Source organism: Stenella coeruleoalba (genome assembly GCF_951394435.1).
Source record: "Stenella coeruleoalba genome assembly, chromosome: 6".
Lineage (NCBI taxonomy): Eukaryota > Metazoa > Chordata > Mammalia > Artiodactyla > Delphinidae > Stenella > Stenella coeruleoalba.
In genome coordinates, this window is record NC_137151.1 from 116,502,349 (window position 1) to 116,526,811 (window position 24,463).

The 24,463-nt window shown below is 43.5% G+C and overlaps 1 protein-coding gene across 7 annotated transcripts in view; it reads right to left on the minus strand.

The window, feature by feature from the left end:
- COL4A4 (collagen type IV alpha 4 chain) overlaps positions 1 to 24,463 on the minus strand; it is a 138,670-nt gene that overhangs the window by 10,412 nt on the left and 103,795 nt on the right. For 5 of the 7 annotated variants that reach the window (XM_079925434.1, XM_079925437.1, XM_079925436.1 and 2 more), the window contains exons 36-42: positions 20,978 to 21,085; positions 20,298 to 20,405; positions 12,777 to 12,848; positions 11,473 to 11,601; positions 11,267 to 11,380; positions 9,930 to 10,085; positions 7,211 to 8,372 (exon numbers count right to left, since the gene is read on the minus strand). In XM_079925434.1, the coding sequence (XP_079781560.1) occupies positions 8,125 to 8,372; positions 9,930 to 10,085; positions 11,267 to 11,380; positions 11,473 to 11,601; positions 12,777 to 12,848; positions 20,298 to 20,405; positions 20,978 to 21,085 (935 nt within the window). In that variant the 3' untranslated portion in view covers positions 7,211 to 8,124. Of the gene's footprint in view, positions 1 to 4,354; positions 4,481 to 7,210; positions 8,373 to 9,929; positions 10,086 to 11,266; positions 11,381 to 11,472; positions 11,602 to 12,776; positions 12,849 to 20,297; positions 20,406 to 20,977; positions 21,086 to 24,463 lie in introns of those variants that run through there. The other 2 variants (XM_079925439.1, XM_079925438.1) reach the window with 2 other exon arrangements.

Consider the following 24,463-nt stretch of genomic DNA (forward strand, 5'->3'; position numbering starts at 1 on the left):
TGTTACAATAGAGGCTTTGCTCCCTTTAGGGGAAGACAAAGGGAAATTGTCAGCAGATGACATTTCTGAGAGTCAGGAAGGAAGGCTTTTGTTAACTCGAGTTGTGTACCCAGAGCTTTCTACTTGGAACTTGTTTTACAGAACAGACCTACGTCTAAAAGCCCAGCAATGTTGGATGGAGTCCCTCCTCTGAGAGAGTCACGTGTTGACTAGAAGATAAACACTCCCAACAGGATGTTGGGAAGTCCATTAGGCAGTGACAGTTCAAACCAGAATGGAAACCACTTTTGCGTTCATCACAGGAAGTCTCAGCCTTTGAGGGCCACCCAGGAAGGAAAAGTTGTAGATCAAAGAGATGTGTGGGGCTTCCCTGGTGGTGCAGTGGTTGAGAGTCCGCCTGCCGATGCAGGGGACGCGGGTTCATGCCCCGGTCCGGGAAGATCCCACATGCCGCAGAGCGGCTGGGCCCATAAGCCATGGCCGCTGAGCCTGCACGTCCTGAGCCTGTGCTCCACAGCGGGAGAGGCCACAGCAGTGAGAGGCCCGCGTACCGCAAAAAAAAAAAAAAGAGATGTGTGAGTAGAGAAGCATTAGACCTTCTGTGATCGAGAGCTCTTAACAGACTCAAGTTTTACTTAGTGTGGCCATTACCCGCTCATACTGGGTAGCAAACAGCCAGAACTTCGTTTTTCTCTATGTAGGTTTCAGCGGCAGCCCTTGGATACAAAATCAGCTTAGCAATGAAAGAGGTTTTGAGGGAAGACAGGAAGAAAACCACAATGTCATTTTAAGCGAAGGTGGTACTTTGCAGGGGCAGCTGATCCTTCACAACCAACCTTGGGGTGGTCTTTACAGCCCCACACACCCTGCTGAAAGAATCACCTTCAGAAAAGGACAGATGACGCAAGTCCATCACGGCTGGGCCACTTTAGACCCTTAGAATATACCTGTCACTTTGCAGTAACTGGATAGCACGGCCAATGCATCTAGGGTGGCCAGTGGGAGCAGACAGGGAGAGGGGACCAGGGAATACATTGCTGGCAAAGAGGGTTCTTTACAACAGGAGCTGGGTTGGGGGCTGTATCAGAGGAGAGGGGGCCCCATAGAAAGCAGTGGGTTGGGAATGGGTACACAGCAGGGCCAAAAGGAGCTCCAGGGAAGCTTGACCACAGAGCAGTGCAGCCCACACTGTTAGACGGCTGGGGAAAGTGGGTGATGCTTGCCAGGAAGGACTGTGCACTTTTTTTTTTAACATAACAATCACATTCTGTGGCACAACAGTGGCCTCGGGGTGTCCCCACTGTCAGCAGGCAGGGTCAGTGACGTCAGTAAGGAGAGGGCACGGGAAGCCAGAGACGGCCGTTCTGTGGCCACCTGCGGCTGGATAAGCCCATCCGACCCCAAGTCAGGAGGAATTCGAGATGACAGGTGATCACACCTGGACCACAGAGACAGTCAGCCCTCTTTCAGAAGCTCACAATCTATGCAGAGAGAATCTTTTATGTGCCCAAGATAACTACTAAGTTAAAGTGTGCAGAATTTGCCCACTTGATTTTTTTCTTTGTCACTTTCTTCGGTTATTTTCCAAAGCCACCACAGTAGGTGAACCCAACTACCTATCTGGTCTCTAATGATATTGGGGTGAAGCAATGGGTCTCAGCCCTGGCTGCCTGCTACAGTCACCCAGGCAGCTTTCTCAAAACACTGATGCTCGGGCCCTGTCTCCCTCTGAGTTTTGCTGGCCTGGGATGAGCCCTGGACATCAATATTTTTTCAAGCCCCTCCAGGTGACTTTAACCTAGAGCTAGGACTGAGTCACTCAAGAAGGCATCACCCTTACCTGACTCTTTTGAGGACAGCATTCATATAATATAGTTAGGGTTTCTCAAACTTGAATGTATATACAAATATTCCGGGGATCTTGTTAAAATGCAGATTCTAATTAGGTGGGTCTGGGGGGTGGCCTCAGTTGCCACTGGTCCTCAGACCACACTTTGAGCAGCAAAGATGTAGCCGGTTCTCAGTTTCTGGATTATTAGGCCAACCTGCCCCAGCTGCGCTCCTGCCATCTCCCTGTTGGACAATTCTGGTTCCTCAAAGTCCAATCTCTCCTTACAAGCTCTGCTCAAATGCCAGCTCTTGCTGGGGTCTTAAGAGTCCCGCAATCCTCCAGGCTGGAATTACCTCTCCCCATCCCGTTTTCCTAATGCCTTTTGCTTGAAACTCCTTCAAAACACGAATTATAATTTCCCATTATTTAGAATTACTTATGATCTGCCAGCTATGTCTACCATGAGGCTGTGAGACCCACATCTCATTCACATCTGTATTGCCCACAACACCTAGTACTGCATTTTATAAAGAGTAGAGGCGTACTTCCCTGGTGGCGCAGTGGTTAAGAATCCGCCTGCCAGTGCAGGGGTACATGGTTCGAGCCCTGGCCTGGGAAGATCCCACATGCCGCAGAGCAACTAAGCCTGTGCGCCACAACTACTGAGCCTGCGCTCTAGAGCCCGCGAGCCACAAATACTGAGCCCACGTGCCACAACTACTGAAGCCCGCGCTCCTAGAGTCCGTGCTCCACAACAAGAGGAGCCACTGCAATGTGAAGCCCACTCACCACAATGAAGAGTAGCCCCCGCGCTCTGCAACTAGAGAAAGCCTGCGTGCAGCAACGAAGACCCAACACAGCCAAAAATAAATAAATATTAAAAAAAAAGAGTAGAGGGAGTCTGGAAGTATTCTCTGAAATGAATTTGCAGAAACCCATTACAGGCCACATCTTCTACTTGAAAGTTAATTTTTTAAAGGGGGGATGGGACCAGCCCTCAATATTGCAGATATATACACAACAAGGCAGCTTGGTTTTAAAATAAGGTTGAGTGATGAGTTTATTGACTGACTAAGGGTTTATTCATGCAAAGAGTGCCAAAAAAAATAAAAAAGTAACTACTCTCAATTCCCAGTGCCCGTGGGCCATTAAAGGAAGTTGCTCCCATCCACACTCAATTAACTGACTGCACAAACGCAGATGCAATGCAGCAAATACAAACAACAGAACCCCATACTAACCGCACAAACACAGATGCAATGCAGCAAACACAAACAACAGAACCCCATACTAACCGCACAAACGCAGACGCAATGCAGCAAACACAAACAACAGAACCCCACACTAACATAAACAAGGCTCCAGAGCTGTTCGGGATGCTACCCAAGAACTACACAGGCTCCAGCGGACCGGGACATCTCTTGGGTCCTTAGCTCCTTGAGTTTGGGGAAACACAAGGAAAAACAGGTGGTGCAAGATTCGGTTTTACTTCCAATTTCTTTGGCCCTGAACTAAAAGGAGCCAGAGCCACAGCTGGGCAGTGGGAAAGCCAGGAAGAGGAATGGTTTCATGCCTCTTAGGCTAATTTGCACATTTGTTTCTAGAATTTGGTATCTAGAACCACAGGCACTGCCACTGGTCTAAAAAGATAAGTTATCTCTAGATGACCAGCCTAAACTCTCTCATCTCTTTGTAAATTACCCAGTGAGATGGAGATATATGAAGAGAAAATAAACCATTGGGAGGGCACCTTTTAAAGGAATGGTTTGGTTTAAATACTTAAATAAGAATCCTGCCACCCTGACAATGACTGAGCAATGCTCAGATCCGTTAGATGAACGACGCGATCTTTGCCATAATTTATCGTGACCCTCCCCCTCTTCCCTTTTCCTCTTCCAAGTGATACACCTCCTTCTCCCTTCCTGTAGGCTGTTCTGCTCCACTGGGTCCCAATTCAATTGTTTTTAATTCAAGGTCACATCAACACCTAATAATGACTACTCACAGAGCATCTACTCGGTGGTGCTAAGAGGTTTCAAAACCTCATGCCCGGGCTTCCCTGGTGGCGCGGTGGTTGAGAATCCGCCTGCCGATGCAGGGGACACGGGTTCGTGCCCCGGTCCGGGAAGATCCCACATGCCGCGGAGCGGCTGGGCCCGTGAGCCATGGCCGCTGAGCCTGCGCGTCCGGAGCCTGTGCTCCGCAACGGGAGAGGCCACAACAGTGAGAGGCCCGCGTATCGCCAAAAAAAAAAAAAAAAAAACTCATGCCCAAAAGCTGCCCACAAGTAAAAGATTAAAGTAGGCGTTCCTCATCACAACAGAAGGGATGTGTCGATCCCGTTACTACATGATTAAACCTTTGGACAGATGCAGAGAAGATGTTTAAGGGGAAGGAGGTTTCCACTGCTTCATCCCCACTAGTTGTTGCGGCTCCATACCAAAAAGCTTCGTAGCAAACACGCAGATTTTCATTTCAGCAACCTATGCTGCCAGTAACAAACAATCAGTGTGAGGTTCATACCTGGTCCTGGGGGGCCTCTCATTCCGGGGACCCCCATGGTTCCTTCTGGTCCTCTTGGGCCTGGTACCCCAGGAAGCCCCGGGATTCGGGGGCAAGCATCCACGTCTGCAGGGGGCCCAGGTTCACCTGCAATTAGAACCACCACCTGTGTGAGGGATTCAAATGCTTATGAACCAGGTCCTTCTGCCGTCTCGAGCTGGATGGGCTTCTGACACTACGCTGAAACGTTATCGAGCATCTTCAAGCATCCAATGTCAGCTCTGTGAAGATGGGGCTTTGTCTTGTTCACTGTGAAAACTTCTAGAATGCTTTCTGTTAATGACTGAATGCCTGAATGAGTGAGTGAATGGGATCTCAGAGAAAGCAAAAGAAGTATGAAATAGTGAAGATGGGCCATGACAGGGATCATGTGGTGACCTTCACAGGATCCGCAATCTTTGGGCCATTTCTTACCAGGAGCTGGCCACAGGTGGCATGGGGAGAGGTCCCGGTGTGTTCCTCATACTCAGCTTAACATCACCCTAATTCATCAGTCTACACTGCAGCCACCTGGGTTTCCAGAGTGTCTGCTACTCAAGGGGACAATTTCAGGACTGCTAGAGGCACTGAGGCAGTGACTTTCAACCTTGAGTGCACGTTGGAATTATCCAGGCGAGTTATAAAAATACTGATTTCTGGGTCCCACTCCAGAAATGCTAGTTTCATTGGTATAGGATGTGGCCCGGGCAGTGCCCTCAAGCTTGACTTTACAGTAATCCCATCTGCAGAGCTTTTCAAAGATACCACTGCCAGCATCCCATCTAGATAATTAAAAAGGAATCTCTGGGGGTGGAACCCAGGCATTACTAATTTTTTAAACTCCCCAGATGATTCCAATATTAGCCAGGGATAAGAAGCACCACCGGAAGGCTGCAGTTCTGACATTAGCACATCACAATCATCTGTCAGGCTTGTTAGAGCCCAGAGTTTCTGAGTCAGTAGGTCTGGAGGTGCGGGGCAACATTTTACATATCTAACACGTGCCCAGGTAAAGCTGATGGTGCTGACATGGGGAATCTCATTTAGAGAACCACTGCCCTAAAGGTTTAATATGTTTTTTCTTCTTGGGCACATTCACAGCTCTAAAAACTGTGTTTTGGTTTTTTTTTGCTAAATCTTCATTCAGTCACCCTGCAAACATTCCACAAGGAAAAAGAAATAATGACACTAAGCCACAATGCTAACAGCTAACACCTACTGGATCATGCATCAGACCTCGTGCTAAGTGCTTTATGAGTGAATGTTCCCACCCAGCCTGTGTGTGTGTGCTGCTGTCATTAGAAGGTTACAGGGAAGAAAAGTCAGGCTCAGGTAAATAAGCAACATACCTAAGGTCACGAAGCTACTACGTGGCACAGTCTACATAAAACTCCAAGACATCCTTGCTCCAAAACTGGCCTCTTCACCCGCACCCCATAATGCCTTCCCTGAGAACTCTGAACACCTACGTGGTGAATTCTAAGAAATGCAACATATTGTAAAACACATCACTGATTACTTATGGTTTTCTTAAAATTCATACAAATGTGCAAAATAATTTTAAGGACAGTGATAAAGCAGTGAGAAAATCCTAGAAAACCTGGCCACAATGACAACGTAGTCTACACGGTACTTACTCTGCCTGTGGAAAAATGAACTAGAACCCTATAAGCTGTTTGGAATTTAACCTCCTCGAAAATATCGTGTGAAACCACAAGTGACACCAAGTTAGAGACCTTTTTACAGTACATACAGTTTAATGTACAACTTGGCTTTTTCGCTCTGAGGGACTTGAGAGAGATGCATGTAGGTATTTCCTACTTTCCCTGGATAATCTGGTGCATTATGGTGGGAATTCACCAGTGAGGGTAGAGGGGAGGAAGCAGGTTAGTGGAGGATGGGCGGGCATTTGGCTGGTACGTCACATTTAGGATGTTGATGTTATATTCCAGTGAGTTTATATATACAGTCAGAGAGACACTAAAAGGACTGAAGTGAAACTCATTAAATATACAATAGTAATTTAAAAATATAAACATTTAAAATAGCACGATTTCTTAAACTTCTGATTTTGCATTTCTTTACTTTCTGACAAGCCAGAAGCTGAAAGAAAGGGGCCGAGGTATCTCTTGTAAGGGCCCTAAAAATAATAAATGGTGTCTGTATTCAGGGCAACGTTCCTTAGGGTTAATAACAGACGCCTGGAAAGAAGAAATGCACACTTTCACGATTTTTCTTTTCTTCTTTTGAGAAACTCTTTTTATTCTCTTTAAAAATGCCAGACACAAAATCATATGTTGCTTTCGCATTGTGGAGGATTGAGTGAACACTTAGTTGAAAAGAATAATGGCATTTTCATTTTAACACACAAAGAAACTTGCTCCTTGACAGTGGACTTTGGGTGTGATGGGAAAGGCTCGTCACAGCCCCTTACTGGGTAGTAAGGACCCAGCTTTTCATGTTGTTGATGCTACTTATTTTAGGGACGTTCTCTGTATTTATATTGTAGAATTTAGAAAGGAAACCTGCGTTGGTATGTACTGTAGCCTTTCACAGAGAAAGCACTCATACTCTGTGCCTGAATTGAAATTCTATAAGCTGAGTCTCTACGCCGCCTTGACAACCTGTAATGAGGCTCAGCATTGGGGCACTCTAATATGGGGCTACCATATCTGTAACGAGGAAGCAAAGGCATTAAAACCTAATATAATTACAGCACCCCATCTAAACAAATGCAACGAAGTTGCACTCACACATACAGTGAAAAAGGCAAGTACGGAAATGACTGCAAATGAGATTTAGAGGAAATGATTCATCTTATAGCAATGCTTACCTCTGGAACCTGGAGAGATCCAAAGCCACAATGAGGCCACACAACGATTTTCATACGGCAGAAAGAGATTATAAAAGTGTGAATTAGGACAAAAGTGAAATGACAAGTAGAATGACAGCATCTTATTTACATAAAAAGTCCACATCAATGTTACTGACAAGAACATCTATGATTAATGGAGTTTTCATATCTAGAAAGTCCTGAAGTGAAACTCCCTTGCACAATATAAAATTCGAGTTGAATTCTTACGGCAAATATGCCCCCATTTAATGTATGTAGAAATTCCGTCCATTCGAAGGCTTCTGAAAATTCCATATTAATTTGCCAAGTTTTGTAGATTATGCACAGAAAGGAAGTAAGAGGTGAATCACAGTATAAGTTCTTTATCATGCTGTTCTGTGATCCATCATAAAGCAGGGCAGTGTACTCATTCTTTGGACTAGAGTGCTCATTTACGAGACTGCAAGATATTCTGAACTGACACCATACTGTCATCGTATTGATTTAGGATCTTCAAAGGTATTACTTCTGCCAATCTCAAATACACGTCTGTTTGCCCTTCCAACCCTTTCGTTGCTTATTTTGACTCTCTGATGAAAACCTGTTGTCTACAGAGCTTAAATCGAATAGCCTTTCATCTTTATAGCAACTAATGTACTTTACAGGAAAAGTTTAATAAAACATCTAGGAGAATCGATAGGAGGGAATTTGGGGGCAGGAATTGACTATACAGTCTTCACATACAATAATCAAATCAGTCTTTGCCTCCTGTGTGCGGGAACACAGATTTATAGATATTTACCTTAGAAATAGTACATGTAAAATCAACTCCTAACTTTCAAACTTACTTGCTTTGATAATAAATAAGTTTAACAAACCTGAGACTTTGTAGTGCAGCCTGAGATAAACATAATCTTTATCAGAAAAAGCTTAACTTATTAGAACTTGCTGGTAATTTCAGGATAATTACCTTCGGAAAGATGACCCTCATCGTAAATATTTCAACAAAACACTGTATGGAGGTTGCTGGGTGGAGATGACTAGGCATTAGAAGCTTACCCGGAGGACCCAAGGGCCCCTGTCTGCCTGGAGGTCCAGGTAAACCCTTCTCTCCAGGTGGCCCAGGAGTTCCAGGTGGCCCCTGCAGCCCCGGGAATCCCATTGGTCCTAAAACAAACACATGAAAAGGAGGGCACTAGAAGGAAGCAATATAAAGATAATGACAGCTCAATGGGCTGAATTCAGAGGTTCACTCCAGCAAAATGCAGGGCAAAGCCAGCCTTAGAGTGCAGAATAGACCCCAAGTTCCTTCTGCGAGGTGGAGAAGAGCTGCCTCTGTCTGAAGGAAACATAACTATCCATCAACCGGACTAAGGAATATTGTTCCATGACCGAGACAAAACTAAATTAGAATGAAGAGCCCAGTCATCTTGAACTTTCTCTGGAGACAGTCGAAGGACCGCGATGGAAAGGAAAAATAAGGAAAGATGCTCCACTGTCTGGAGACCACCGACCCTGAGTTCCCACCCCCTCTTCCTCACTCTCTCAGTTTCAGCCACACCAGCCACTCAGTGCCTCGCACATACTGTTCCTTTCCCCCCGTCCAGCAAGTGCTCCTCATTCTGTAGCGTGCAGATCACGCCAGGGAAGCCCTCCCTGGAATCCCAACCCAAGTCCACTTGCTTTTTTTTTTTTTGCGGTACGCGGGCCTCCCACTGTTGTGGCCTCTCCCGCTGCGGAGCACAGGCTCCGGACGCGCAGGCTCAGCGGCCATGGCTCACGGGTCCAGCCGCTCCGCGGCATGTGGGATCTTCCCGGACCGGGGCACGAACCCGTGTCCCCTGCATCGGCAGGCGGACTCTCAACCACCGCGCCACCAGGGAAGCCCAACATTTGCTTCTCTGGTATCAAGCTTCCTTATTTATGACATAAGGGAGGTAACATGGATACGCTTTATTGGTCTCTTCTCAACAAAATGTCCTATGAACCTCATAATTCTCTAAAATTCTCGTAACCAAAAACTAAGGTCCCCAAACATTAGCAGTTAGGTAAAAATTAGTTAAAATAAATATTTTAGCCTTAAATACTGGGGGAATTCAGTAATGGAGACTCTTTTGTGATTATAAAAAGACAAAGTCAGCAGTCTAAAACTGAACTGTCCAGCACAGAAGCCACTAACCACATGCGGCTACTGAACACTTGAAACTGGCAAGTCCAAGCTGTGTTGTGCCGTCAGTGTAAAATACACACCAGATTTCAGCAGCAGAAAGGAGTGTCTTATTTGGGACAAGAACCAGGTTTGTACAGCCAGACCTAATTATCCCTTTGATAACGCATATCGATTTTATGTTAAAATAATATTTGAATATATTATGTTAAATAAAATAAAGTATGAAAATTTCTTTTGTTTTTTACTTTGAAAATGTGGTTACTATATCTTTTAATTACATACGTAGCTTGCATTCAATTTCTATTGTTTAGTTCTTGTCTAGAAGATTATCAAGTATGTTATTAGGGGCTAAAGATGAACTTGTGTTTCTTCTTCTTACTTGTCCAACTATTACCCAAATTTTAGGACTCTGGGAAAGTCAGGACATTTTGGAAATGTAGTCACTATTTCCACAGGAAATGAGAAATACCTCATAGTGGTGCATACCCCAGACCCTTAAGGGCTAAATAATGAAAGTCATCCAGTACTACTTAAAGAACTACTTGCATTCATACCTTTCTGGCCATCTTTTCCATCACATCCTGGGAAGCCTTTGCGTCCTGGAGGGCCTGGTGGGCCTGGGGGACCTGGAGGCCCCGGCAGACCACAGTCACCTGGTTCACCTTTCAGAAGTTCAACCCTCCCAGGGGGCCCTGGAGGCCCGGGTATTCCTGACCACAGAGAGTAGGCAAAAAGATTCTTTCAGTCAAATGTGCATGCTCGCTGGCTCTTAAGGAAAGGAATTTAATGGCTTACAAGCAAGGGATGCAAGGAATTAGAATAACTAAGTCAGTAGTATCAGAGGTGAAACAGTCTGTCTAATACTGGAGCCCAAGTTGAGAAATGGTGTGAATAGCCTGTTAGTAACTGTTAAAATGAGCTAAGCAAAGCCTTCCTTCCTTTCAGAGCCACTCCTTTTGGCAGTATCAGTTTATGATTTTGTCTTGCATTGCCATCCTGCTGCTTTCACGCGATGGATGGATGGGTAAATGGATAGATGGGTAGATGAATGTATGGGTAGATGGATGGGTGGACAGAGAGAGAGATAATAGGCTTTTAAGAAAATCTGGCTGATGAAAAAGGAATATCCGCTCAATTAAATTTAAAATCCTATTTGAAAACCAGAGTCTACACATGGGAATTGAGCCCCAATTCAATTCCTACTTAGCTTCTAAACTTCTCAGCACATTTTTGAGCATTTTTATTTTTCTCAGTGTAAAAGAGAACTATATATTTTATCCTACCCTTACTAAAATGCTGAAGATTTTAAGGTTTCTGTCTCTCTGGAAGAGTTCTGTGAGCTAGTAGGAATGTGATCGCCTGCCAGCTGGCAAAAAATTGCACTGAGCGACAGTCTTTTTCCAACCCCCTGACCATCTCTGGTCCAGTCTTACTTTGTTAAATATTGACTGGCTAGAGTCTGTCCCAGTGAAGTGACGCGAGGAACAACACGTAATGTTAGCAGCACATGAGGAGACTGTTCCTGTGTGTGAGTCAGGCCTGGGTCCTGTCACCCTGGGCCAGAAGCAGTGCTCTCTGTGCGGACGCTGAGACCCACGTGATGGCCTCCTGCTTGTCACTCCTGCACCCTCACGCTCAGCATCGAGCCGACAACGGGAAAGGCTTGCTCTGAGTCAGAGGTGGTCCGATGGAGTTGAAACAGAAGTGTGAGGGGCCTAAGCACCCGTCCTGGGAGCCCGCCACTGCCCACACTCCCCCCGTTTCCATCTGCCAAATCGATGGGGCTGCTAAGGTGTTTCTACTCGGCCACTCTCTGCTCCTCCATCCCTACAGAGCTGGCAGCATCTAAGGAAAGGGGCATCACCATCCTTTGCCATGATTCTTCTCATACCTCTTGGACCACTGGGGCCAGGAGGTCCCTGATCTCCAGGCAGACCCGGGTCCGGAATGTCACCCTTAAGAGCTCTTCCTGGGGCACCTGCAGGACCAGGCGGTCCAGGTCTCCCTGAGAAGGGACATGTTCAGTTGTTAGTCTCATTACATTTGGAAGGCTTGGATTTAGTTACTGAGAGAAGGGAAAAGCATGCTGCTTCTTACCTGGGGGACCTGGAGGACCTTTGTCTCCGAAAAGTCCTGGAGGAGAAATTCCTGGGCTCCCGGGGTCTCCTGTCTCGCCTTTTGGCCCGGGCATTCCCACTGGACCAGGTGGGCCCATTTTATGGGAACCTTAACGAGGAAAACAGCATTAGCACTGCGTCTTCTCCTGGTGTGTCCCTGCTGTGGGGCCTGGAAAGGAACTGCTTCTAAATAGCCATGTGACAGGGATGCTGCCGGCCCTGCTGAGGCTCAACACTGGCTGTAACGGTGACCCAGATGGCCGCACACCCTTCCTGGGTCGCGTCTCCTGTCTTATGACCCGTCACACTTGTCCAGCATAGCTTTGATTTATTTTATGGTTATTTCCCAGATTTCAAAACACAACAGCTTACTGACAATACTGACCCTTCAACCTCTACAGTGGAAAGAGTGAAACGAATGAGATCCGACGATAAGTGACTGTCAATAAACTGGCTTGAAATTTAAGGTGGAAACCGGCAAATAAATAGAAGGAATGTGCAGTTTCACGCTGACAAGGCAGAACTTCACTGGTTTCTTGGAGAGGCCACACGTTTTACCAGACTATTTGGAAGAGCTGCTAACTGAATCCTAAGTGAGGTAAATTACTTCTTGACCTTCCAAACCGTATCAAGGTTTTGTCCCTCCTCAACAACAGATTCAAACCACGCAGCACGGCAATCCGATCCTTTTCCAACAGCCCCCCAAATCTGCATGTCTGATTCCAGCTCCCTTGTCTGATTGCGAGCTCTTTTCCTGAGAAACTAATGCAACCGATGTGCATTCTATCCAAATAATGGAACAAGCTAAGATCTTGATGATGAGCCTATTTGTGGTATCAAAAATAACAGCAATTTGTTCAGGTAATTTGTTTTAGCAGCAGGCTATTGAAGGATGCTAGAAGTACTAATTAGACCCACGTGGTTGTACTTGGCACGACTATACATAAAACAAAACAATACCCCCCAATCCCGACTATTTATTGGTTGTTCGTAACATTTTGGAAGCTAGCTCCACCTAAGCGATTATTCAGAGTATTTTTAATAGACAGTCACAAGCAGTATCAACAAAAGGCACTGTTAACCAACCATTCCTGCTTAAATTGGGTTTTCTCAAGTGTCTTTCTTATATGTCATCACCAGCACTAAAAACAGTTCCAACATTGTGAATCTGAGCTAAACCACTGTCCTAGTTTCGCATCCGAATTTTGTGAAGGGAGGAAATACCAGCGGACTCTCGTGGTCCCCTGCCTGCTGTTCAGCCTCTTGCAAAGGGTTTTCTCTTACCTGAAGCGCCTTTGCTGCCCTTCTGACCCTTTAAACCGTGCAAGCCGTTCAGGCCGGGCGACCCGGAGGGACCTGAAACACATCACAGGTCTGTGACACAAAGTACACAAGGTACATCCTCTGGCTGTACTTTGCAGGCACAGTCCAGGGGAGGGTTAGCTGACGGGGACCCACAGATTCTCCAGGCAGGAACCAGGAGACCTCACCTTCCGAACATCACTATCAAAGCAGAATCCATGCCAGTGGTCATCACTAAATACGTTCATTTGATGGATGTTTTCTGTTAAGACGGCTTAACACATATCTACTTTTTATATATATATGTTCTTTTTTATATTCTTTTCCATTCTGGTTTATCAGAGGATGTTGAGTAGAGTTCCCTGTGCTATACAGTAGGACCTTGTGGTTTATCCATTCTCTATATAATAGCTTACATCTGCTCACCCCAAACTCCAAACTCCCACGCCATCCCTCAGCCGGGCATATATCCTATCACATAACTTGCTTTGGTTTTAACACAGTGCTGTTGGTTTATGACCGTATCATGAACCTCTCGCTCTCTCTTTCTTTCTCTCTCTTTCTAATCAGATAGACTCTAGAATTACTGAATCTTGGTATAGGAAATGACCTCCAATTTTACAACAATAAAATGATCCTAGGGCTTCCCTGGTGGCGCAGTGGTTGAGAGTCCGCCTGCCGATGCAGGGGACATGGGTTCGTGCCCCGGTCCGGGAAGATCCCACATGCCGCGGAGCGGCTGGGCCCGTGAGCCATGGCCACTGAGCCTGCGCGTCCGGAGCCTGTGCTCCGCAACGGGAGAGGCCACAACAAGGAGAGGCCCGCGTACCACAAAAAAAAAAAAAAAAAAAAAAAAAAAATCCTAGACAAGGAAAGGGATTGGCTGGGAGCAAACGCCCTCTTCCTTCCTCCTTCCTCCCAGGCCCAGGATCTTCCCACACTCCACGGTCTGCAGATCCTAGTTTCTTCAGAATCTATCTGGATAAAGGTAGTAAGACAGTTAAGGACAGGTGGGGACGGTGGCACCCTGGGGAATACACACCCTACTGATTTTTTGAGCCCTGTGTGACTCAGAAAGAACAGGCCTGCAGGTCAGGTGTGGCTACAGCTGTTCCTCTGCCACCCCTTCTTCCAAAGAGAACCACTCTGATGCCTCTTCGCAACTAGTAAGTGTATTTCACGATGATCATGCAAACTCCATTCTCTGTAATTAGACAGGATCTCGCTGATGCCTGCATCTTCTTCCAGAACCTTCTGTCAGGTGTCAATAGAGTTCTCTAAGGAGCCATCTACTAATCTGACTTTACATAAGTTGTCACTGAAAGCCGAACACCGATAAATCTATAGATTGATAAATATATAGGTATTTGTATCTATATTTATATGATAATACATATAGCATATACATAATACGTTATATATATTTGCCATATATAAATATATAGATTTGTAGGAAGCAAGTAAAGGGAAGGGTGGGGGGAAGAGGCAGATAACTAACAGACATAGAACATCTCCCAGCTGCTGCGCTTCTGCCAAGTGCTGCACCCACGTCCCACTGATTGATGGGGGAGAAAGAATCTTCTCCTCAGCCCCTGGCCAAGCCTGGTAACCTTCCTATTTCATTAATGGATCTTCCAACCAGAAACTTTTCTTTCTCATCTGAGGCTAAAAGCCCCTCAGAACACAGCCAGCCATTCATTCAGTTAAGGGTCCCAGCCCTCGAATTTGTGATAATCACACCCTCAGCTTATGGCGAACACAGAGAAGTACCCCTCATCTACCCCCATGACACCTGTGTAGAGCTCCCTCAATGCCCTTCTGCCAGGCCCATCCTACTCTGTACAACAATCCTGTCTGCAGTGGCTGGTTTACTTTGGATGAATTAACTGAGTGTGAGATCAGGTCTTATTAGTTGTTCTATCCCGCCACTTAGCATATCTCCTGACACACAGTAGGTGCTCAATAAATGTTTGTCGAATGAATGAGTGAATGACCAAGTGTGGAACAGGGAGGGTGAGGGATTGAACAGGTGGAGAGAAAGCTATAAAGAAGGGTGGATTCCAATCTCTATTTGCATGTCATATCTTTCATTGATAGATTTATCGGATGAGTAAGATTTGAGGAAGTTAGTGCTATCCATTTGCATATAAAGAATTCAAGTGCTAATTATTATCTCTTCATTAAAGCAAGTCTTCTGTAGACTTCTTACTGGACGATGGAACAGTTAGTTGGTTCCATTTTATTTTTTATCAGTACTAGAAACAGAGTTATTCTATTTTTTAAATCTAAACGTTAGATTGGTGGGAATAAGCCATATTGTCTTGCACCAAAAAAAAAAAAAAAAAGCAGGGTGGGGGAACGCACCCTTTTTTTCCCTAAAGCTCTTATTTCCTAACCACTTTTATCAGTTCTGGCTGAGCTTATTCTCCAATTCTCTTTCCTATTTATGAGCAAATGTTTCAAGTTTGCACCAAAAGAACACACAGACCTTCAACTGCCAAATCTGGATACTTATTGCCATCCATCTGAAATGATAAGACATTTTCTGAGACTCCTCTGCTATTTCACTGTGTTTTGATCTCCAGCTTAAGCCACCAAGATTGATGGCTTGGGGACTTGGCTGGGGGTGGGACGTCTCAGCTCCTGCCAACTCTCCGTTGTCACATCAACACATCCAGGTCCTGCACTGTCACAGCCTCAGCCTCTCGCCATCGTTGAACTGGCTGACCCTTATCTGACGCAATGTTACCTTTCTAAATTGAATGCAGCTACATCTGGGTAGGGTTTTCAGGGCAATTTTTCCTTTTTACTGAAAGCTTTTTTATTCATCCCATCTCTAAATCAAAAAGTTGTTCATGCATAAAATATATACCAGGCAGAGGAGAGGCAATTAGTCTCACAAAGCACATTCCTTGGCAATGAGCATTTTCTGTTCACCTCTCTGGTCATCCTCGGGCTTAACAACCATCATTTAAGGCCGCATCTTGCTGCACTCACAGGCCAGGGTGCCCCCCCTCTAGTCAGAGAATCTACTCTCCCACCCCAGCCATAATCATAATACCAGCTTCTATGTATGTGAGCCAGGTGACTCTTCGTGACTGGATTCCCTCTCTGAGGTTTTCTTTTGTTCTAAAGCCTGAAAATGCTACTCTATCCCCAGGGGCCTTTAACAGGTGTACACTTTTACTAGTGTGACCAACTCGTCCCTGACTGCCAGCGACTTTCTTATAGTTCTAGCACTGGAAGTTCTGTGTCCTGAGCACCCCCTCCGTCCCAGGCAAAACGGGACAGCTGGTCACCCTAACTTGAAAGCCGAAGGGAGAGACCTTTCTTTGTGACTACAGGTAAAGGTTGAACGAAGTGGAAAACGTATCAAAACAGATTCTGAAATAAGATTGAATTCTTTTTTGACTCAGAAAATACACGAGTGCCTACCAAGGGGACACACAAGAGCCTAAGACATGGTGCCCTAACAGCGAAGTTTCAGTCCCCAAATGCACTTAGTGACAGGAGCTGACCAGACAATGAGAGCAAGAGAGAAACAATCCCTGACTTGACAGAACGAACAGGCAATTACCTCAAGAGTGGTAAGTGCTGTGGAGGCGGGAGAGGGAGGACACTAGCTGCATAAAAGGAAGGAGGATATTTCTGTGGTTTTCATAGCTGTAAGGTGCCCCGCATTTCTATGCTGACAAAAGACATTTCTAGGTGCTTTTTTTCTTATGAAATAGTTTACCTGTCACCCACCAAAATAACCCAGTCCACATTCTTTACACATTCTCATGCTAAAGCTTATCATTCTAGGTTTCCATTATTACATTCTTTTTTTTAAAATAAATTTATTTATTTATTTTTGGCTGCGTTGGGTCTTTGTTCCTGTGCACAGGCTTTCTCTAGTTGTGGTGAGCGGGGGCTACTCTTCGTTGTGGTGCGCAGGCTTCTCACTGAGGTAGCTTCTATTGCTGCGGAGCATGGGCTCTAGGCGTGCGGGCTTCAGTAATTGTGGCACGTAGGCTCAGTAGTTGTGGCTCGCGGGCTCTAGAGCACAGGCTCAGTAGTTGTGGCACACGGGCTTAGTTGCTCCGTGGCATGTGGGATCTTCCCGGACCAGGGCTCGAACCCGTGTCCCCTGCATTGGCAGGTAGATTCTTAACCACTGCGCCACCAGGGAAGCCCTCCATTATTACATTCTTATATGAATGCCTAACTAGGAAATCGAGCATCTTCCTTTTAGAGGCATAGGTACTGGAAAATTTAAGTCTAAGCATCAAGCCATTTTTACATATGTTGAAGTTAAAGTTTAAATCTGATTGAACACAAGCAAGACTCAAGAGTCCATATGGCTCGTTCCAGTGGAGCAAACAACTTCGAGTTCAGCAGCTGGTTTGTTCAAACAAGATAATCAGTCCCCTTGACTTATTTAGAACATACTTCAAATATTTAGCTTCTCAGTTCAAAGCGTTTCTGCCCGAGTGTGGTTCATTTTTCTATCAGCATGATAAACTGCAACAATGGATTTATATTGGAGACGTTTTCATTCCTAGGAATGTATTTCACTGTTTTGTGGGTTTTTTTTTAAAGACTGTGCTGTTCACTGGGCTGTTTGCAGGGAAACAGTGTCCCTGCATGGTCAGGAAGCATCACTGCAGCTACCGTCTGTGCACTGGTATGAATATGTGGGTTGATATATTCATTTTCTCACCTTCTCTTCTTAACAAACTTATTATTTCATAGCATCGAATTATGATGTAATTGGAGGTAATTTTGTTGTTCGGTCAAATTCATTAGCTATTAGTTTTTTAATAACATATACTGAAGTTATGTGATAAATGTGAACTAGTTCAAGGGAAGGAAGAATCAACCATAGCAACATGAACCTTGTCATTTTAGTCAAACTGAGTGCATAAAATGGCACCCGGACACTTGAAAATCCTTGCCATTTCACTAAACTAGGAGGGTAGGAAGAAGTGGAGATGCAGCAGAAGTAATGGAAAACGTTTTCTTTTGGTTCTTTATCAATTTTGTCCTCCAGACACTCAAAAGAGCATCAAAGAATATCCCGCCAGGGCTATAGGGATTGCCAGAGACAGGAAACAGCCACAAGAACCAGTGAAACTCTTAAAAATACAAAATTATTTTGCTTGGAACGCTAAATTTATCACCAATCACTATACTTCACATTACTAAAAATGCCAGTGAAGAGGAAGGGGGACAGTACAAAGGTATCTCGTGGTGGGAGCTTTTCCTGTCTGCTTATTTGGCTGCGTAGAAATTCGTAAGTATACCAACTCTTCAAACTAAACGGCTTCCCTCTGTACAGAGGCACCAGGTAATACTTACCACCACACTACTACTTGCTGGACAACTGGAGTTATTTGAAATCTACCTGATGAGTGAAGAGGTGAGAGCGTGGAGAAACATTACTTGGATTTGCAAAACAATAGACTGACTAAGCCCAAAAGAAGGGATTTCCAATTCTTCTGAGAGGAAGTACTTTTTATTTGACCAAAATTTAGTGTATGTATGGGCCAACGAGCAGAAGGTAAGTGGGAGGAAAAAGGAGGAAGGAGAGAGAGGGGTCTCAGTTATAGAAACCTACCAAGTAAGGCTGGACCCTTCAACTATTGATCGAAGTGAGGACAGACTCTCAACCTCATAGCTACTTGTTCAGTTGTTCATTCTCTATTTTTCCATTAATTAATTAATTGTATTTATTTATAAAAGTAAATTTATAAATTTTTTTAAATTTATTAATATATTTAAATTTTTATTTATTTCTATAAGTAAATAAATACTTACAATAACCAACCAACAGACTTACTAGGAATATACTGGTTCCAAGGATACAAAAAATAGTTCTTAAAACTAAAAATAGAGCTACCATATGATCCTGTAATCCCACTCCTGGGCATATATCCAGAGAACACCATAATTCGAAAAAGATACATGCACCCCAACATTCATTGCAGCACTATTTACAATAGCCAAGACATGGAAGCAACCTAAATGTCCACTGACAGATGAATGGATAAGGAAGATGTGGTAACATATACACAGAGGAATATTACTCAGCCATAAAAAAGAATGAAATAATGCCATTTGCAGCAACAAGGATGGACCTAGAGGTTATCATACTAAGTGAAGCAAGCCAGACAATGAAAGACAAATATGATATGCTGTTGCTTATATGTGGAATCTAAAAAAAAAAAACGATACAAATGAACTTATATTCAAAATAGAAATAGACACACAGACATAGAAAACAAACTTATGGTTACCAAAGGGGGAAGGGGTGTAGGGATAAATTAGGAGTTTGGGATTAACATATACACACTAATGTTAATTAACATTAACACTACTACATAAAATGGATAACCAACAAGGACCTGCTATATAGAACAGGAAACTAAAATCAATATTTTTAAATAACCTATAAGGGAAAAGAATCTGAAAAATAAAATGTATGTATAACTGAATCACTTTGCTGTACACCTGAAACTAACACAACATTGTAAATCAACTATACTTCAATTTAAAAAAATGATTCTTGCTTTTTAAAAGACCTTTAAACAACCAAACACGATACAACGTAAGTGTCATGCTAGAGGTATACTCAAGGTACCCATGGGAAAAAAGAAATCTAAAATGAAAGAAATGGACTGAAAAGGAATAAGTACCAGGGCTGTATGGAGGGGCATGAATATTTGTTAATAAACAATTATTCTATTCTATTCTATTCTATCCCACCAGACCTATGTTATTACCAGTCTACTGTACTTCTAAAGAGAAAAAACTTAACGAGGAAAAAAATGTTTCTCTATCAAACAAAGATAATAAATATTAATTCCTCTTTCTCCATAGCATCTTACTCTTTTCCTTTTCCTTTGCACAACTGACAAAAATACATTTAATATCTGTCTCCCCTACTAAACTGTGAGCTCTGTGAAGGCAGGAACCATGTCTATTTTCTTCAAAATTGTGTGCCTAGTATCACACAATTAATTGTGTCCTAGAATCTAGGACATAACAGGAGCTTGACTATCTGGGGAAAGAATAAATAAAAAGGCCGGAACATCATGGGAAACAATACGGGAAATGCAGCTGCACAGCACAGCGAGATCAGCTCGGTGCTTTGTGTCCACGTAGAGGGTGGGATAAGGAGGGTGGGAGGGAGACACAAGAGGGAGGAGATATGGGGATATACGTATATGTATAGCTGATTCACTTTGTTATACAGCAGAAACTAACACACCATTGTAAAGCAATTATACTCCAATAAAGATGTTAAAAAAAAATGAGGGGGCAGCAGCATCATTTTGGTAGAGCGGGTCCAGAGACCAGGCAAGCGCCGCCCAAGTAAGAAAGAACAGGAGGCGCCAACAGGCATCCTTGGAGAGAGCCAGGCCCCAGAGCATGTCATTAGGGTGCTAGAAAGGCACTGTGAACTTGTGGGAGCATCACCGGGGGGAGCTTTCTGATGCGTCGGGCCTCCTTTCGACTTACCTTTTATTCCCGGAAGACCTGGTGCCCCTGGATCCCCCACGAGGCCTCTTGGCCCAGGATCCCCCATTTCTCCTGGATGTCCCTGCAGCCCAGGCAGCCCTGGATTACCTGAGGACGACAGGGAGGTTTTGCAGACACCCAGACGATATGAGTTTCGTGAAATGGGAAGGTCATCTATATTCTTAATCTATGGGTAACTGGGATACTGTTTTATTACTTTTTCTTTCTAGACCTCCTAACTTAATCTCAAGAGGAGAAAACACACTTGAGTGATTAAAGTTGCCAATTATGATTTGAAATGCTCACTTGATTCTGAATTGGCAAGAGGAGGAGCCGTTAAAATGTTGTGTTGAATGTGTGCTGTTTGGCTTAAGTCTAAAGGAGAATAGGAAACCAGCCTCCTGAATGGTAGGTGCATGAGGGAAGGTTGGAAAGGAGCTTTCCTCTGTCAGACCATCACTTTGTGCCTGGTATCTTCCTAGGTGCGTGACAGGCGCTGTCTTCGTTTACTCCCAGACCAACTCAGTGATGTTGGTCTATCTCCAACTTACAGGTGAGGAATAGTACATTTAAGTGACTTGTCCAAAGTCACAGGTTGGGGAAAAGGCAGAGCCAGCTTCTTCCCCTACACCAAGAGATAGATGAGTGCCCGGGAACTCTCCAGACTCCTTTCGAGGTACCTGGACACCCCGCTGGTCCAGAGGAGCCAGGCGGTCCTGGCCTTCCGGGTGGTCCTCCAGGTCCTTGAACACCGGGCAAGCCCTGCTCTCCAGGTGCTCCCAAATGTCCTAAAGAAAAAAGGACCAGACATCTGAGTAGTTGTGGTTGCTCTTCAAGGTGGTGAATCTATAAAACCTCCAACTTCAGCTCTCTTTTCTATTCTTACTTTTTTACATGTACAATTTTTCTGTTGAAAAGATAACATTAAGGAAAAATGGAAAACAAAACACCTATAATCCCACCAATTTAATACAGTGTTTCATATGTATAACAAATGTGCAAATAAGGCCTACAATTTTATATTCTGATTTTTTAATTAGCTAGCATTGCATCGTAAGTAATTTTCCAAGCTTGATATCATTTTCCTAATTATTGTTTTTAAATAACTGGCTGATAGCTTATTGAGTTAACCCTAATTAAATTAATTAATCTAATTTTCTCTACTGTTGGCCGTCCATGTTATTTCTAACTCTTGCTGTTATGCATAATGATCTTTATACATCTTTAATCAATTTTTTCTCCTATTAAATTATTTCCTCAGGAAAAATTCCTAAGAGTAGAATTTTTGGTTCTTTTTAATGCATTTTTAAATGCTCAAGGATTTTAAAGTAAATCACAGACATCGTGGAATTTCATCCCTAAATATTTCAGGAGGTAAGTCTGAAAAATAACATTTTCCTATGTGGCCAAAGTAACATTATCACAGCCAAGAAAATTAATAATGACCCTTAATATCATATAACCCTCCTTCCATATTTGAGTTTTCTCAATCGTCCCCTCAATGTCCTTCACAGCCGGTGAGTCCACACCAGGTCCCATTCCAGAACCACACATTACATCTGGTGGATACATCTATTAGGTTAAAAAAAACCTACTACAGTCCCCTTCTCAGGACAGTGACGTGCTGAAGAGAAAGGCCCAACTGTTCTGAGTCTTCTAGAACAGACCATTCAGCATTTGGTTCTTGACAGAGGTTGCCAAATGGTTTGGATAAATGCTCTACCAGCTCACAGCCCTACACGTCACCCACACACAGCCCCAAGACCATCATTCCATGTGCTCACTGAGGACTTTCTAATTTGTTGATTTGTTTTCTTGCTAATTTAGTAAGGATGAAATGATATTTCAGACTTCCTTTACATTACATTTCTTTAATTACTAGAGAAGATGACTCCCCATGTGTTTATTTATAATGTATGACGTTAATATCAATACAATTTATATTTGTAGGATAAACCAATAGTCTGTGCTGAAAATGACCAGTTGAATCTGCAAATAAAATATGTGGTTCTGTATTTACAAACCCACGGGGGTCACAGTCACTATTTATTATAACACACAAGAGAAACAAGCCTATGTTAGTCTATATACTTGTTCCCAATCAAATTTGAGATCTATGAGCTTCACTGTGTATTGTTTTCTTCAACCTGAAAATATTCCTGCGCTAAAGGGAAGGCAGCCTTTTCCCACCTCCAAATGAAGAAACTGAAATAGTAAAGCCTTGCCTCTCCAATCACAGTTATATTAAGAACAGAACCTGTGAGTTAAGCTGTACTGTATTTTCTCACTGAAATAGAGAAAAGGGAGGTAGAACTGAACCCAATACAATCATATAAAATCCCCTGAGACAGGCTGCAGATCTACGCCTTCTTGACAGGCTTGTTCAAATTCAATGCAGCTTTTTTCAAGCCAATGGAAATTGCATGTTTAGGTAAACTCTGTGCTGGTGAATAACATATGATGCAATTTTAAAATTTTAAGCAAAAGCTATGGCATTTGGGAAAGGGAACCATTTAAACGGTGACAACCACAGGAGACCAGAGAAATTACACCAAGGCAAATTTTCTTGAAAAAGTTAGCCTACATATAAAATAACTCAGTTCTATGATTTTTAACTTACAATATTAGGTAATATCAAAGGTTTCCATTTTGGACTCTTTTTAGCTTATAAAATCTTACTATCTTAAAGGTTTACATAAAAATACCAGTAAGTGTGGAAAAATCTCTTCATGTTTTGCTGACTGCTGATGACAATGATGAATTACACCTTCCATTTGTGTAGCAATTTTTAGTTTATAAATTGCTTTCAAGGAATCTCATTTGATCCTCAGAACAACCTGTAATATGCATAGGGCCAGTTTATAGGTGAGGAAATAGCTCAAAGATGATAAGCAACTTGCCCAAGACCATATGCTCAGTGGGAAAGGAGGTTGACTTTGAACCAGTGATTTTCCTTTCTGAGACCTCCCTCTGGTACTTTTTATGAGCCTCCACAATGCTAACCTCAAAGCTATTTTCCCCTCCAAATGTACACGTAAGCTGTACATTTCAGTTAAAATATTATATTATCTAAATCTATTTGACCATGCCAGAGGTAAAGGACCCGTATGAAAGGGAGTGGGGAAGGAAGTTTTTGCCAGTGCAATAGCTTGTTTTCCTGTTAGACTTCCATTTTAGCAATCTTATGGTATAAAAACAAAGATTAATTCATTCTCCTTATTTTAAATGTTCCTTCCCAGTGTCCATAATTTACTGAATCGTGGATATTTATAGAGTGTAAAGACGACTCAAAATCTATAGGGCTTCCCTGGTGGCGCAGTGGTTGACAGTCTGCCTGCAGATGCAGGGGACGCGGGTTCGTGCCCCGGTCTGGAAGGATCCCACATGCCGCGGAGCGGCTGGGCCCGTGAGCCATGGCCACTGAGCCTGCGCGTCCGGAGCCTGTGCTCCACAACGGGAGAGGCCACAGCAGTGAGAGGCCCACGTACCACAAAAAAAAAAAAAAAAAAAAAAATCTATAAAATTTCTGAAGTTAAAAATAATAAAAAAATTGATTTATTCCTTAAGTAAATAAATAAAAATAAAGAAATAAAATTTCCCATAATAGTTCTTCTCAGATATTCTTTCTGTTGTATGGAATGAAACATGGCCACTGCCGAAGAGAATTTTAAGGTAATACACAAAACTATTAATATGAGATATTTTAATTTACAGTGGACCCATCTAAATACAAGCCTGGCTTCTAACCTGTCCGCTATCAGCTGAATGACATTGGGCATCACTTATGGAACCAATCATCTGTGAAGAAACAAATTCTTTCCAGGCAGTGGATATCCCTGTGCACAGAGCTTTGTACATTTGTCTGATTATTGACTTAAGATATATTCCTACACGTGGAATTACTAAGTAAAAGCACGTGTATGTTTTGTCAGCTGTGGGTCGTCCACTGTAACGAGCCACAACCTCTACCAGAGAGCAGGAACTCCCTGGAACATCACAGTCTGTTCTGAGGGATTACACATCTATTGTTGCTGATACATGAAGTGCTGTTTGGAAAGACTGAGATTTGTTGCTGATGATGAGGCTTTACGTTCCTTTGGTTTGGTTTTGAGTAAACTAGATACTTAGTAAAGGAGGTATTCAATCATATCTCAGCAACTGCACTC